This window comes from Excalfactoria chinensis, chromosome 2 (genome assembly GCF_039878825.1).
Source record: "Excalfactoria chinensis isolate bCotChi1 chromosome 2, bCotChi1.hap2, whole genome shotgun sequence".
In the NCBI taxonomy this organism is placed as follows: Eukaryota; Metazoa; Chordata; class Aves; order Galliformes; family Phasianidae; genus Excalfactoria; species Excalfactoria chinensis.
This window is the reverse complement of record NC_092826.1, coordinates 3720956-3736735: the sequence shown is the minus strand read 5'-3', so window position 1 is coordinate 3736735 and position 15780 is coordinate 3720956. Positions and strand designations below refer to the sequence as shown.

Below are 15780 nucleotides of genomic sequence, written 5' to 3'. Positions count from 1 at the left end.
CAAAAACTCCCAGCTAAAAATTGTCACAGCGTTATTCTAATGACATTCATCAAATTCAGCACTTGTGATAAAAACCTGCGAGTGCTGACCGCCTCTCCCAGCAGCTGCTCCTTCCACCCACGGTTCACATCATGCACTCACCTACAAGCAGCAGCATAGGGAGTAGCTGTTGAACAGTATGACCGACAGCATTCACAACAGTTTCTCAGAAACTGCAGTAATTGCTTAATTTTTTTTTTTCTTTTTTTCCTTGAAAATGAAACAATTCTGTAGTAAATTGCACGAACAAAAATACGTCTAAAATTAACGTTCAAGAACTGTAGCTGTCAGATCAACAATATGCTTATGAAAAGAACTGATCACGGTGTCTAAGCATTTCATTCAGCTACCGCACTAGTGAGGTTGGAAATATTCAGACAAATAAACAGCAGGAGGCTGTAAGTCAAGATAGCTTCCATTTTCAGTTAGTTTAAAAAACAGCCGAAAACTTCATTTTTCTAACTGCTAATTGCATACACTGCGAGTCTCATGCAGGTTAATAGAACTTATTTGAAATCTAAACTGCGTTGGTAATAAAAAAGTGTTCAGCAATGACATTTCTAAGTTGTAGAGAAAGCAATTAGCAACACGGCTACCTGTTCAAACCTATATTAATAAGGACTACAGAACTTCGTTTACGTTTTTGCATGGAACTGCCTTTTCTTCTGCAGTTTTCGCTACAAGCAATTTGTTTTCCTGGGGGAAAAAAAAAGAAAGAAAAAAAAAGAAAAAAAGAAGAGTTCTTGATCCTGCACCTGCACTCCCTGGAATGTGGGTGAGCAACAAGCGGCGGCCTCACACAGCTGACTCGCCCTCCAGCTCCGATGCGGCGGTTCCTTTGCGTGTGAGTTTCAGGACAGTTGGCTTCTCTGCGCTTGTGCTGTTGCCCTCAGTTGTCTCTGGAGGTCCAAGTCCTTTCTGTTCTTCCTTTGGCTCTTCATTGACTTCAGGATAAATCACCAAGAAGGTAGCTGTCAAAAACCCCAGGAAAGATCCCACTGAAGCCACCATGGGAATGACTCTGACCGTGCCAACCGCGTCCACCACACTACCAAGGGCAGAGGCCACGAGGATCTGGGAGATGTAAACCTGACATGACAGAATAGCACAGTCTATGCCAAATCCTCGCTTTGAGTTCCCAGGGCTGTGGTGAATGTACTGGAAAAGACAAGAAATGTACGTTAGGAGGTAAAACAAGGGAGGAAACTGCATATTCCAACACCTCCCCGAATGTCTCAGCCATGATCAGCTTTATGCCATCCCTTCATACCACACTATGCACGTCCAAAGCAACAGCCTCCTCATCTCCTCCTTACACTGAAGCAGATATTTACTGGGGCACCCCCTAGCATGAACTCGACTCCTAGATTGATTTTTCTAAGAAACTGACATGAGACTGTGGGTGGAAATTATGTCTATGGTTTTAAAAAGAATCTCCACCCTGATAGCAGCACAGAAATGTGTTAAAATATGGGATCCTCCTGTGGTTTGCAACCCAAATTTAACAGTTCTGAAATCTGGAAAGTAAAGCTGTCCTCAGTTCCAGCAAAAATGAGGACGTTACATCTCCCCACATCCATAGCTGCATTTCTACTCACCTCAAGATCTGAGACTGCCAAGAACCCATCAAATCCTCTCACACCTCAGCACAGGATAAAGAAATCTTGAGAAAACCCTACAGAGAACTTCATGCCAACTCCATCTGACTTAATTAGCAACTCTCAAGGACAAATCTGTGCTACCAGCAGGTTTCTCACATAACTGGTTTTAGTAAGTCTCCTCCGTCACTTTGAGCTTCAGAAAAGTGTTCGTGCCCTGCTTTGATCAAAATATTTCACCTACCTCTTTAATATCATGGTATTGTCCCAAAAGTGCGTAAGGGCAGTAGGAGATGCTCATAGAAACTATTCCCATAGTGCTGATCATTATCATGGTGACGTACACGTTAGGGAATATCGCCATCACTGCAGTGCCAAGAGAAAATCCCAGTGTGCCCAGGATGTAGATCACTTTTATACTAAGGTCGTAGTTGTCCAAGTATTTCTGTAACAAGGCTGCAAAGATCAAGAACAAAACAAATGCCACCTTAGGGTTTGAATTTTTGGTGGTCCTGTGTTGAGCCAGAGGTTGGACTGGATGATCCTTGTGGATCCTCTCCAACTTGAGATTGGATGCCCACCTGAACTTTGATTTGATGTTTCTCAACAAAGAGGCAGTCCCTATGATCACAGAATGGCCTGGGTTGAAAAGGACCACAATGCTCAACCAGTTTCAACCCCCCTGCTGTGTGCAGGTTTGCCAACCACCACACCAGGCTGCCCAGAGCCACATCCAGCCTGGCCTTGAATGCCTCCAGGGATGGGGCATCTACAACCTCCTTGGGCAACCTGTTCCAGTGCGTCACCTCCCTCTGTGTGAAAAACTTCCTCCGAATATCCAACCTGAAGCTCTCCCCTGTCTCAGTTTAAAACCATTTCCCCTTGTCCTCTCACTATCTATCCATGCAAACAGCTGTGCTACTGATCTGTGCAGATGTGCCTGCACCTGTCCTGACAAAGGCAGGATTTAAGTTTGTCAAAAGCTTTCAACTCCAGAGCATCCAAGCATAATATCCAAAATATCCTTCACCACAACAAGGAGGCAGATGCTAATTGAAGCAAAACTGTTTTCACCTTGCAACACAATTACAAGGTGCATTCCACTGCCTCGTGCGGTCTCTTACCTGAACAAACGGCAGCAGTAGCAGCATAGATTACCAGTCCCCAGCATCCCATCTGAACTCCAGCATTATAGGCATGTAACTCAGTTGAATTAGAAGGGGCCTGTGACAAACACAAATGCAAAGCCGCTTTCTTTTAACGAGCACACCCAAGTAATGAGTATCTGTAAGCAGGTTGGCTAAAGTTAACTGTCCTCTTACCTTTGGATCACCCTGAAAGATGACCTGGCCCATGAAATCTGTATAGAACACAGCTTCAGCAATGATGGAAAACCAAGTTAAGAGGTGACAAACACACAATCTCAGCAGCTCCTTTGGCATCTTTAGCATTGACAACCACAAGAGTCTGACAGTCGTTTCAGTTTCCCCCTCTTCGCTCTCTGTGTCTCCGCTCGAGTTTGTTGTGCCACTCTGATTCCTGTGCCTGTACCTCTGCCGCTGCCGCTTCTGCATGTCATAGAGGTCATTCATGCTGCGTGAGGACTTGATTAAGACGATGGCGTTGGCCCGACGAAAGCGATAGCGGTGAGAGCCTATTTTGCCATAGTAGGAGAAGGTGTATGAAGGCTGACGGTAGAACATGTGCCTCCGCCTCCGCATGGAGTTTGAAGTACTAGATTGCTTCATGCCTATTCTAGCGTTCCCGTTGAGGAACTCTTTTGGTAGGGAGCCATTCATATTTGGGACTTTATCTTCATTTAAGTGATTATCAAGCAACATTTCCTCCTCTTTTTCATTGTCCCTGAGGAAAGCAGACAGGTGGTTGAGTTTGGACTTCATGATCTCTTGGCTGGTGTTGTGGGGAGTGTTTGGATAAGAAGCGTCCTGAAAAATGGAGGGTTCGATGTCATGCAGAAAAAGCAGCTCTGATTCAATTTCCAGTGTGGCATCAGGCATATGCAGAACGGAGTCACTCTTACTTCTTACAATGTTCACCTCGAGGAACTCCATATTGAGATCATGCTCTGACTGAACCTCATCATGGAACATAGAGGCTCCGTATGGCTCCTCCTCGCTAATTACATTCAGTCGATTCAGAGGGGGGAGACTACCACTGAATTTGACACTAGAAAGTGTGTCTCCTTCCTCATCAATCCTGTCCTGCTGAGGGTTATATTGCTCTTCTTCAATGCTAAAAAGGTGGAGAGCAACAGACACAGAGAAAATAATGGCTGCAAAGAAGAAAAGGACTTGCTCTTGAGATTTAAAAATACCACCCAAGAAAGTCTGCGTCCAGTCCAGTCCTCCTAACATATAACCGATTGCTCCTCCAAGACCTGTGCAAGAGAGAAAGGTGTTTTGTCAATAAGCAGTAACCTCAGATCACCAAAAAAGCACATTCAACCTGACAAACGAGCTGCTTATGCCAGACAATCTTGACAACTTTAACCTGCTGAAGAGTCAGTCCCCTTTTTTCCTGTGGTTCCCCTTCATATATTGAAAAGCCACTATCAGGTCATCTCTGAGCTTTCTCTTCTCCAGGCTGAACAGCCCAAGTAGGTCTTTGAAGAAGTCAAAGTTGGCTCTCCTGAAATCCAGGGTAGCAATTCTACCCATTGCTTTGCTTCTCCTTGAACTCCACCATCCCTTGACTGCTGCATCGCAAGCTTCCCCCAACCATCACATCCCTGATATCACTTTCTTCTTAGTAAAAATAAGGTCAAGTAGCACACCCCCTTCTCCTCTGCTCCTCCACCATCATTTTGGCTACACAGCATCAAGTACCTAATTTTAATCAAGTGACTGAAAAGTTTTATAGTACTAACAACTATATTGTTGCTTGATGCCACAAGGTGTGTGCCCTTTGTGTTTATCTTTTATACTGCATAAGTACTTTTTCTATTCTGTGCCTACTGGTCCATACAGGTATTTTCTCCAAGGCAGTCACACCATGAGCTTCAAGACTGCCAAGAAAGTGTCAGTGGTAAATTATGAAAAATAAGCAGTGAGAAATCAATTCAGTCACAACTTGGTCATCGGGAAGAGATGGCAGCATATTGGTTGACTACATACCAGCTGAAAAGGCGTGGATGTTAAGGGCCATATCTTGTTCTTCACTGTCCACCACATCCAACAGGTACGCCCGAATTGGCCCTTCTGTTGCATCAGCGCAGAAGTCCAACACCACAACACCAAGCACTGTGAGGACAATACCGATGGGCTGCTTGTCTGGGACATCACCAATAGCCAGACCTGAGGATAACCAGATGAGGAATCTGAGCACGTGAGTCCAAAAGCAAAAACTGCTAAGGGCAAGGTTAATCTCCTGAAGAGAAAGTTATGGGAAACATTCTTTCGCAGAATAAAATAGCCATTTCAACCCTGTGGCACAACTTTATGGAAGGTCTGGAACAGAAGCTTATGTTTTTGCATTTTTAAGGCTGGTATTTATTCTTCAAAATGCTGTTTTGAAAGCCTCTCTTAAAACTCTGATAGCATCAGGTATTAATTCACATTCCTTGTGTATTTCCCTCCGTATGCTGAAGGCTGTTTTACAGACAAGCCACCGTGGAAGAGGAGAGCATCCAAGAGCAAAATGACAAACTTCATCAGTCAATTACAAACACAGGTAATTGCACAGCTGACAGCATTCCTGAAGTGGCTCCTAGCACATAATGGTTGCAGTACAACAGGATTAAATGGAATTAATTAACTCTCTCCTTGCTTTTCTTAAGCGTTGGTATTTTCTAGCCACTTTCACATGCAAAACACTTAAGGCTAAAGCAGTATGAAGGTATTTATAGGTCACTACAAAAGGCATCAGTCAGCTTCTGTTGACAGCTTGGGATGAAGTACTTTTTGTCTATGGAGCAGAAAGGTAGCAGTAGTGCACTGCTGGATAGTTTTTCATGAAGCATGAATTACCTGAATCAGAGATTTAGCTGTTGCACATACACTAATGATTTTATCAGTCCGGCAACTGATGAAATTGACTGTGGAAAGAGATGAACTGGCTAAGCTACCAAAACCCACCTAAACCTCAGCTGCTGTGATTCCTGCATACCCAATCCTCACTGCCTCATGTTCTCAGAATGCCAGAGGTGTTCTCTGTGCCCCACACTGGGTTGAATGTTACAGCAGGAAACAGCAGCAGTGTCGGTGGTTTCAATTTGTTGCAAACCTCAACAGTGCAGCAGAGGGAACTACCTCTATGTCTATACATAGCTGTACTCCTGGGATGTGCACAGGATTCACTGCCTTCTCTCCCTGTAAAGTGATACAGGCCACCAGTTCAGTTAGACTAACACTGTTTAACCATGAAGCTGCTGTAGATCCACGACTAGGTGGCTGGTATGAGTTGAATGGCAGCATCAAGTCTTTGCTAGCATGGAACAGGCTGCAGAAGACCATGGAATGGCCCTCACTTCAGCTGAGTTTGCTAGAAGCAAACTGCAGCAAAACTTCTTTAAAGAAGTTTTATAGCACAAAAACATTAGAATACTTGAAACCGAGGTGTGGAAATAAGAGCTCCTCGTAAATTATGATGGTTGGACTTCATGACCTTGGAGGACTTTTCCAACCTAAACGATTCTATGATTCTAATTTAAATCTTGTAATAGGGCTGCAGTCTATTATTAAGTGTACAACCAAAGGAGGAGCAAACTCTGGGGATGTGGCACCAAAGTACAACTAATGACCACAATTCAAACAATTAATACTCATTGCTTGGGTGAATTTCTCATGGTTCAGTCCACTGCAAAAGAAATTGAAAGCCATTGTTACGTGTCATCCCAACCTGGCTTTGAAAACTAACATGCTGAGCTAAGGTAATGTCCCACTCACTTCCTCAATTAGTACAAGGTTTTCACAATAGAGCCCTAGCTTTCCCAAAAGCACGGAGCCAAGAAGGATATTCTTAGGTGCTAAGTTCCTTTCATTTGCATCACGATGTCAACATTTCCCCAAAGGCACTCGCTGTCACCTCTCTTACACTCAATTTACAAAGAGTCTTAGATTGTAGATTAAGCTCTGTAGTAAAACCGTGCTCACGGGAAAACTATTTTTACCAGCTTTGATGGGGGCTCAGGAAAAATTATTTTCCCACATCGTTTTTTTTTTTGATAAACAAATATTAACAGTGTTCTGGACTTTTTCAATACCGGGTCTAAGAAAAGCACAAGAAAAAGTGAAAAGATAATTTTTTGAAATAATGCTGGAAACAGGATGTGTTGCCAGATACGCATTAAAGGGAAAACGGATCACAACAGGAAACATTTCCCTGTGAACAGGTTGCTACAATTTTCCCATGTCAAGGATCAACGAAATTGGTCCCAGCGACTGCAAACATTATGCTGGCAACCATTGTATGAATAAGGCAGCGTTAACAGTCACAGCTACCACTGCACAATACTCAGCACAGCACGGGAACTGCTGAATGAAAGTAAGAAGCGTTTTAAGATGGACAGCTCAAGCACAGTGTTGTTAAAGACTGCTAACACAACAGGGACGTGATTCAGCTGCTAGTTGTGACATTCACTGCTCACAGAAAAATACACCTTGCCTAATACACGCATTCTGTGATTTCCTCATCACTTACCTATAACGGAGCCATTAAGGAAAAGTGCAACTCCAAAGAGGACACCGATGCAGAGAGCAAGGATGAAAGGCCGCCGGCGGCCCCAGCTCAGCGTGCAGCGGTCACTGGCTGAACCTATAAGCGGAGTGAAGATCAAGCCCAGGATTGGGCTGAGGAACCAAGTGAGGCTGTAGTACTGTTCAGGAAGACCTACAAAGACAGAAAGGATGTAAAGGTTACGTGGTACGCATCGAATGTTTTACTTTATACAGGGAATTCTATCGTGCCTTTCAAAGTTGTGAACTGATCATTCACCGACCTGTGTTTTGTTCCCAACAAACAACAACTCAGTTAAGATTTCTTATCAATGGGAAAAGCACAGGTCCAAATAAAAATCACACTTTTGCTGAACTTGAACAGCAGCTGAACATCACAGTGGTACTGAACATCTGAGACCACCTCTGTAACGAGTTATTAAGGATTTAATGGGCTGAGGACGATGGACAGCATTTGACTGGTAAGAAGAGAAGACCCCAAAGCGCTGCTTTCCACCACGGCAAGCAATGGCCTGCAGATGGCAGGCTGGTCCAGAAGAGCCGCGCTCTGGTCCTCTGACGTCAGTCCCCATCTCAGTTTATCAGCACAGGGCATGCAGCCCCCCTGACACGCTATTTAGCAAAGCATTACATACAAAACAATCAGTTGCTGACAATCCAAGCGATGGCTGGGCTGAAAAGCTCAGCGTCTTTGCCCTATAGAGGAAAAACATGCATTATTCAGAGCTGTACGCTGTGAGTGTAGAGGTGTGCAACCTTTGCTGGTGAGATCAACCTGCACATTGTGCTCTCCATTCAGTGTGCTGAGCCACCTGAGTGACCAAAGGAACTGGGGCTGTTTAGTCTGGGGAAAAGGAGGCTGAGGGGAGATGTTATTTTCTCTGCCAATATCTGAAAGGTGCTCACAGCCAGAGTGGGGCTGGTCTCTTCTCACTGGTGATGGGATGAGGGGAAATGGCCTCAAGATGCACCAGGTTAAGTTTAGGCTGGATATCAGGAAACTCTTCTTTACAGAAAGGGTAGTTAAGCACTGGAATAGGCTCTGCAGGGAGGTGGTTGAGTCACCATCCCTGGATGTGTTTAAAAACCATTTGCATGTGGTGCTCAGGGACATGATTTAGCAGAGGGTTGTTAGTGAGGGCAGTATGGTTAGGTTGTGGTTGGACTCAACCATCTTTACGGCCTTTTCCAACCTGAGCAACTCTATGATTCTGTGATCCCTTAGGCAGGATTACACCAATCCCTGCCCAGAATAGCCTAGGCTGTAAATTTGGAAGGCTAATCACCTGTTATTTAAAGTATCATCAAATCCCAACCAGTGATGCTGAATTCTCCCTTAAGGTAAATCAGGTTTTCCCAAGGCTGTAGGGACACAGTAATTACATTACAGGAAAATAAGCCTTCTTCCCCTACACAAGCTACCATTAAAAAAAACAACTTCACCATCAGGATCCAAAATCCAATCTAAGGCCACAGTCTGTGAGATTGAACTTAGCTTTGGCTTACTCGCAAGCTAACAAGCAGTGCTGCCTTGATGGGCACCAAGTTATGGGGAGAGGTTTGCATGCTCCAAGCCTGCCTGGCATGTGCTTTTGGACCAAACATACCCTTGAACACCCGACCCTGCCCACAGGGAGTGAAGAAAGCATCTGATTTGACTGTCAACCCCATTTGAAGGCAGCTGGAGGCCACGTAAAACTAAATGCTAAGCAGGTTATGATATAGTTAAGGTGGATGATTATTTTTTTTTGCAGGACATGGAAGAAACATCAATGCATAAATGCTCTTTCCCTTTTGCTTCCACAGGGCTGTCCTGTTCAGAGGCAGTTATGTATCAGAGGATTCTATTCTGTGCTGACAACTCGCTGCAGCAAGTCTGTTTTAATGAAATCCACATGTTAAAGAGTTTAACCAACTGGAAGTAAATGTCAATGTAAGTAAAATGGATGCAATTAAGAGGCTTCTCCTTTTAATAGTCCAGCAGCCACTGAGAGAACTAACTTAGCCAAAAGACTCTGAGAAAGATCTATTGCTGTTTTAATGCTGACTATGAGCTGTAACAAAAAGGAATATAGCAAGGAGCTGTAATAGCACTGTGTATCCATGGACGCTTGTACAGCTCATTGTGAAGCACCAGCCCAGGTTGCCCAGAGAGGTGGAGGAATCCCCATCCCTGGAAACATTCAGGGTCAGGCTGGATGTGGCTCTGAGCACCTGATGGAGCTGTAGGTGTCCCTGTGCACTGCAGGGGAGTTGGACTAGATGGCCTTTAAAGGTCCTTTCCAACACAAATGACTCTTTGCTTCTATGACTGTCCCTCAGTCCTTGCTGCCACGCTTTGTATTCAGACCACAATGGCACTTCTCTGCTCAGTGGATATCTTAACCAAAAAAAAGTTCCTGAATCATTACCAAATCTATCTGAAACGGTTACTTCTGCATCAGTTTAAAACCTATTGACAAACTGTACAAACTGCACATCTCTAAATGGGAAAGATAGGTCCTTTTGGCATCCTTCATAGACACAATTAACCAGCTGGCATAAAAAATGCCCTGAGATTATTAAAGAACACAGTGATTTTTACTGCGAGCATTACTTTGATTTCAGTACTTTCAAAGTCAACTTTACATGTTATAAATCAAAAGCAGGTTAATGCCTGCATTCTGGTTTGATTTTACAGATCAGTAAATGAAAGGAAAAAAGGGCTTCTACCCAACCCCTGTTACATTTAGTCTTATTTTTCTCTGTATGAGTCAGAGGAGAGAGACTGAAGTGCTTACTTGAGAAGGTTTTATTTCCACTGATTGAAAAGGGTGATCTTCCCATCATCTATAATAAATCAAAGCCTAAATCCAAATATTTGCATTGAAAATGGCTTGCAAAAGATAGGAATCTCGGTGATTTCAAAACAGAGCTAGGGACGTATAGTAGCTTTTATGGAAAATAAAAGGAGACTCAACCAAGTATGTAAGATTTGGAGATCCTTCTTTAGACAAACCACTTTGCATTTGTTTATTGAACTTCAGCTGCCAAAATATGCATCTTTTTTCTTAAAGAGGCCAAGATAACAATCTATACAAGAATAGCCCCACGCCAAGAAAAATACAAGAATTCCTAAAATTCCACCTTGGAGGAGCTTTCAGTGCTCCTCCACATAAACAGGGAAGCAATAACTTTCATGTGACCCAGGAGAAGTTCTGTCAAACCGTGTATTGATTGGTAAGGACCATCAACATGGGCACAACCTACTTTTTCTCTTGCTTGAGAAGCTGAACTGCATGACTAATTCCACAACCCTGCAGACCAAGCGTAAGCCAAAGTTTGAAAACCTCACTGTGTGTTTTACCTACAGTTATAGAGCTTTGGGTAACTCTCTATTAAAGCTGAGATGTGCTATTGATTAGATGAATCAAACCTCTGGCCTTTGTCAAGCAGAAGCTTGAATCGTGTTCCATCCCATGAAGAGCCTACTCTCTCCATACAGACTTAGTCTGCTGCTCTGATGTCTGCTGGGAAGCCAGACTTCTGTAAAGCTCACAGCCATGTTCTGCCACGGGGCTTCCAGGAACGATCTTTCTAAGGCACAGAGCTGCACTACGCCATGAGGTGAGACTTCAACATGTACCTTGTAGCTATTCTTCAAAACACTCATGCTTTATATTGACAGCCTATAGGACTTGCATCATTTCAGTAGTTGGGCTGCTTTAGTGCCACACATTTTGATATAAGTAAATTCTAGACAGGGAAGGAGAAATCCAACCCCAATGGTTCAATCTAACCCTAATGGTTCCTTTCTCTGTATATGTATGCTCTATGTTTTAGCTACACAACCATTAAATGCAGTATTTTACAGTATGAAGACAACTTAGAAGGCATCCAGGACAGGACAAGACAACCATGAGCAGAAACAAAGTGATGAAGGGAATATTTTGACACCAAGAGCTTCCTTCCAATATCCCCATCTAGTGGCAAGGGCTCAGATGCAGCACATGCTTAAAATAAACTTGGCTAAGGTGAGGTGCCAGGCCAGCAGCCCAGCAGCGTTCAGCCTCTAATGTGCAGAACAGATGCATGGATGCTGGTTTGGACTAGATTTTATGGCAGCTCTGCACTGTGAGTTTGGCATCCAAATGTCTGTCTTGCCACAGGCTCTTACAGAGGAATGTAAAACGCTCCAACCTCTGAGAGCTGCTGTGCTCACCTAGAACAGGCTGGAACTAGACTGGGACTGATTCTGGATGGCCAAGAGCAGTATCCTTTAATAAATGCCATTAGTGGAGGCTGCTAAGACTCACATGTGGATTGGAAGGCCAAAGCAGCTGCATCCCATTGCCAGCTTAAGATAAAATAAAAGAGTAGCCTTAATTTTCCACCGATGTGGTTGCCTGGTCAGGTAGTGGCTCCACCAGAGGACTAACATGCATCAACTTGGAAAAGCAACGATGTGGCATCTTGGGGGGAAAAAGGGAGGATGATGATTTAGCATTCTGCTGATGGCAAATCTGAGGAAACACGCAGGAAGAAAACCATGCTGGATAAACAAGGTTAATATTTGTGTGCCACGAACTGAATGTGGAGCAGGTCACAAGTCAGACGCAGAAGTCTCATACAAATCAGTGAGAAAAAGAGCAAAACACAACAACAGCTTCTGTTAGCAGCGATGACTGCCACTGAGACCCTTGTAATATGGCATTTCCCAGCCAGCTACAAACAAACAGGACACTGGCTTCTAGTAAATAAGGGTTTGTTTTTTCCCAGACAAAAAAGTGCCCAACAATAGTGGGACCAGCACTGCTCACGGTTCACAGGAAATGCTCACTGTGTCACCATCAGTCTAAGGGCTGCGTGAGGTCACGAGTTACATGGAAGAAAGATTAACTCCCATGCAGCAGTTTCTATTCAAAACCTCTTTTTGATAAGTGCTATTGGGGAGGGGGAAAAATAGTTCTTTATAAGCTTAACAATAAGATCTGATATGGGAATAGGATGCTAAGTGCCTGTTTTCATTCGTCAGAAATCATCACCTAGAGACTTGTTTGTACATTTAAAGTAAACACCATACAAACCTCTGAGCTCACACAAGAAGCTGTCATGCCTTGTGAACACTCCTTATTCTGCAGCTTCGTTCCTGCATAAAACACCACACGTTGCTGGAAACATTCACACATGGATCTGTTTGAAATGCACTACTTACGCGAGCTGCTCTGTTCAGAACTTATTTTTAAAGGAAAATCAGTAATCGTCAGAAAGCTGTGATGATATGAGAGCCTCAGTATCTGCTCTCCATTTTGTTACAAGAGAATCACAGGATGCCTTGGGTTGGAAGGGATCTCACAGATCATCCAGTTCCAACCCAAGAAGCGCAGAAGACAATGCGAGCTCAAGCATTTTAGTAGCGGGGTCTCTGTATGAGGAACAGGGATTTCAGAATGAGGCTGGAAGAAATGCATCCAGGTGTCTGCTCCCTAAATATTTACAACACAGAGCTATCGCAAACGGATCTAATCACAAATCTTTTTGCTTCTTGCTATTTTCCTTGGGTTTTAAGGCTTGGAATGGCTTACAGCTTGCATGGGGCTCAGTGCTGACAAAAATGCCTGTATGCAAAGCACTAGATGTTGACTGGTGGTCCCAATGTGGCAGCAAGCACTCAGAGAGAGGCCGCAGCTCCTATGAGAAACCTTCTGGCCTGAAAGAAACTGAGCAATAGGGAAGAGTTATGAAAAAGCATCCATTTCTCCTGGAGCCCGCTGCCACAATGAACAGTTTCCCAACACAAGAGCACAAGCTTTTAAGAAGGAAATGCTTTCAAGTACCACTGGAAATCACAGCCTGATGCCGTCCCCAGTTTGCATCCCAGATATTACAGTATACTGGCCAAGTAGATGTGATCACAGGGCTCATTGCAATTGCAAGCATGCAGGCGGGAGAACGCAGAACAACACTGCTACCCTGAGGGTTTTAATTGCTGTTTGCTTTCTCCCGAGGTGCCTATCAAGTCATCAGGCATCTCGTATTTGCTCAGGGTCTCAGAAGTGACCCATTGCTATAAACAGACCATAAAATAGAGCAATAGCATAACTGCAGCTTAAGTCTTCCCACTGGTAAAATTTACATCCCGAATTTCCTTTTGTGCCTGTCAAATATGAGCCTTCCTGCTTAGCTGGCAACATTCACAAGCTGTCAGCACATTATATACATCTTATAGGCAGGAGTACGTGCACTCCGCATTCTGAACATACTTTTCTGGAGCACGCTGTCACCCAGTTGCAAGCAGCCCATCCTCTCCTTCCCCTCCTGCTTAGCTCCTGTCAGCAGGGATGTCTGCACGATGCCTGTGCTCACTGCATTGCTCAGCACAGCTGTGAAGTGAAGATAGGGTTGTCTGCTTGGCTTGAAAGAGAAATCAGCCAGGAGAGCGGATGGATAAAGCACGCTGCCACTGTTTGGATGGGGTTATTAGCTTTGAAGGGAGTGACAAGCAAGAGAACAAATAATTGGAAGGGATGTTATGGGGATGTAAAGAACACAGTAGTTTGAGGGACTGATACCCAACAGCAAAATACAGAAAATGATCTTCAAATCTATGAGTACAAGGGGCTGCCTGCAGCCTGCCCTCAACGCATCTGGAACAATTTGAGGAGCAAAGAGAAAGGGCTGGAGAGATGCTTGCATTCCTCTCCCACTGCCTTCACCACTGTCATGTCCAAAAGTTTATGGGTTCATGCTTTTAAAACGCACCTGCACTGTTGCTTTAGTTGCTCTGTGTCGAAAGGAAAAGGCTACAGACTGAAGCTGGATCTACACAGAGATAAATGAATAAATAATAGGAATATTAGAAGGATCGAATTATTTCAGAGATACTGGAAAAGCACACAGCATTTTCTCAAAACTCTGACTTCAAACCATAAACCTCTTTAGTAGCTGGATGCAAACGAGTCGTGCTTTGACAGCAGAAACCACTTCCTAAAATGTGGCACTGATGACAGCAGGCTCTGCTTGATGCCACTGGCTGCATGCCATGCCTACGGTAAGAAGAGCCATCCACTCCCAGAGAACAATCCGAACACCCCGACTGGCAATGAAACGATGCTCTTGCTCTCCAGTAGCATCAGTACAAAGCATCAGTGCATGGCTTCACGTACAGTGCTGGAATGTTTTTAAGCTGTAGAAGAGTAATAACCCCTCCTGACCAAGCTATTTTGCCTTTTGGCACAGCTTTTGGTATTACCCATGCAACAGCCTGCAAGCAGCAAACACGGTAGGTCAAATGACAGACCTGAAGGATGGGATTAAGGAAACAAGTGACAGGCCTCCTAGAGGGTTTCATCATCCAGTTTTCCCATTTGCTGTCTCAGTTCAATGACTGCCTCTCAGCCTCCTACAGCCGTCCTCCCCATCTCTTACTTGGCAACTGTGGGAGTCAGCAGTGTTTCATTAAGCTCTGCAGCCATTCTGCCAAAGTTGTAGAAAGGTTTATGTGACTTCTCTGACAATTTCTATTTGACAGCGAAGTTTTACAGTGCTGTGTCAGGAAAGAGAAGCACATGTGAAGAGAAGTGAGCCAAAGGTACGTGTGAAAGGGGGAGAGGGGGAGCAAAATGCTGAGAAAATCTGAGCTCTGAAGCATCAGAGAAAGAACACATGCACTGAACTGCAGTCAGGGAAAATATGGCTTTCCTTTCAGCATGGTTATAAAGGCTGCCAAGTCAAGCTTTAAAAGCTCTATTGATTTCTAAGTGTGTAAACCTGCAGTAATTCAGGTAGAAGATTACTTCCAGCTTGCTACCCCTGCAGCAATCCAACTTCCCACTTTCTTAACCAACATAATCAAGACACAGCTGACAATGTTAGCTACTCCCAAAGATGAGAAATGAAAGGCCAGACATACGATATGCTCAGTGAAAGACCAAAGAATCAATTGCTGTTGTTGACCATATTATACTAAAAAGCCGCTGCTGAAACCAATTCATTGGAGTTTTCTAGATTTCTCGGCCCATCTTTTTTTTGGCTCTTAGGAAACTTGTTTTTGTCGTGTCTTTCTCTATCACTCATTAACCAATATTCGGAAATATATCACTTCGACACCAATAATGAATCTGCATCACAGCACTGAATGAGCTGAAATGGAACACAGATTTAAACCCAAGCGATGTTCAACATGCTTAACCAGCAGCAATAAAAACAATTCCTATTAACCCCCCATCGAAGAGCAGGTCCAAAGGTATAGCAAAGATGTATGCAAACCTATATATAAACGCAGCAATCAATCAATAGTTTTGCCACACTAATCCTTCCTCTCCTTCATGGGCTTTAATTGAAATGCATGAGCTGTACGTGATGCCCCACTTCTCTGTGCATTACGTAACACTGCAGCACTTTGCTGCTCCGTTCGCTGCAAGATTAGACATCAATTTACAATGCCATGTGTTGCCTGAAGATACACTGCA

The 15780-nt window shown here is 43.9% G+C and overlaps 1 protein-coding gene across 2 annotated transcripts in view; it reads right to left on the bottom strand.

The window, feature by feature from the left end:
* Nucleotides 1–248: 248 nt before the first annotated feature.
* SLC45A4 (solute carrier family 45 member 4) overlaps nt 249–15780 on the bottom strand; it is a 68305-nt gene continuing 52773 nt past the window's right edge. For both annotated transcript variants that reach the window (XM_072327937.1, XM_072327936.1), the window contains exons 3-8: nt 7296–7484; nt 4772–4951; nt 2960–4035; nt 2762–2861; nt 1882–2093; nt 249–1197 (exon numbers count right to left, since the gene is read on the bottom strand). In XM_072327937.1, the coding sequence (XP_072184038.1) occupies nt 835–1197; nt 1882–2093; nt 2762–2861; nt 2960–4035; nt 4772–4951; nt 7296–7484 (2120 nt within the window). In that variant the 3' untranslated portion in view covers nt 249–834. The remainder of the gene's footprint in view (nt 1198–1881; nt 2094–2761; nt 2862–2959; nt 4036–4771; nt 4952–7295; nt 7485–15780) is intronic.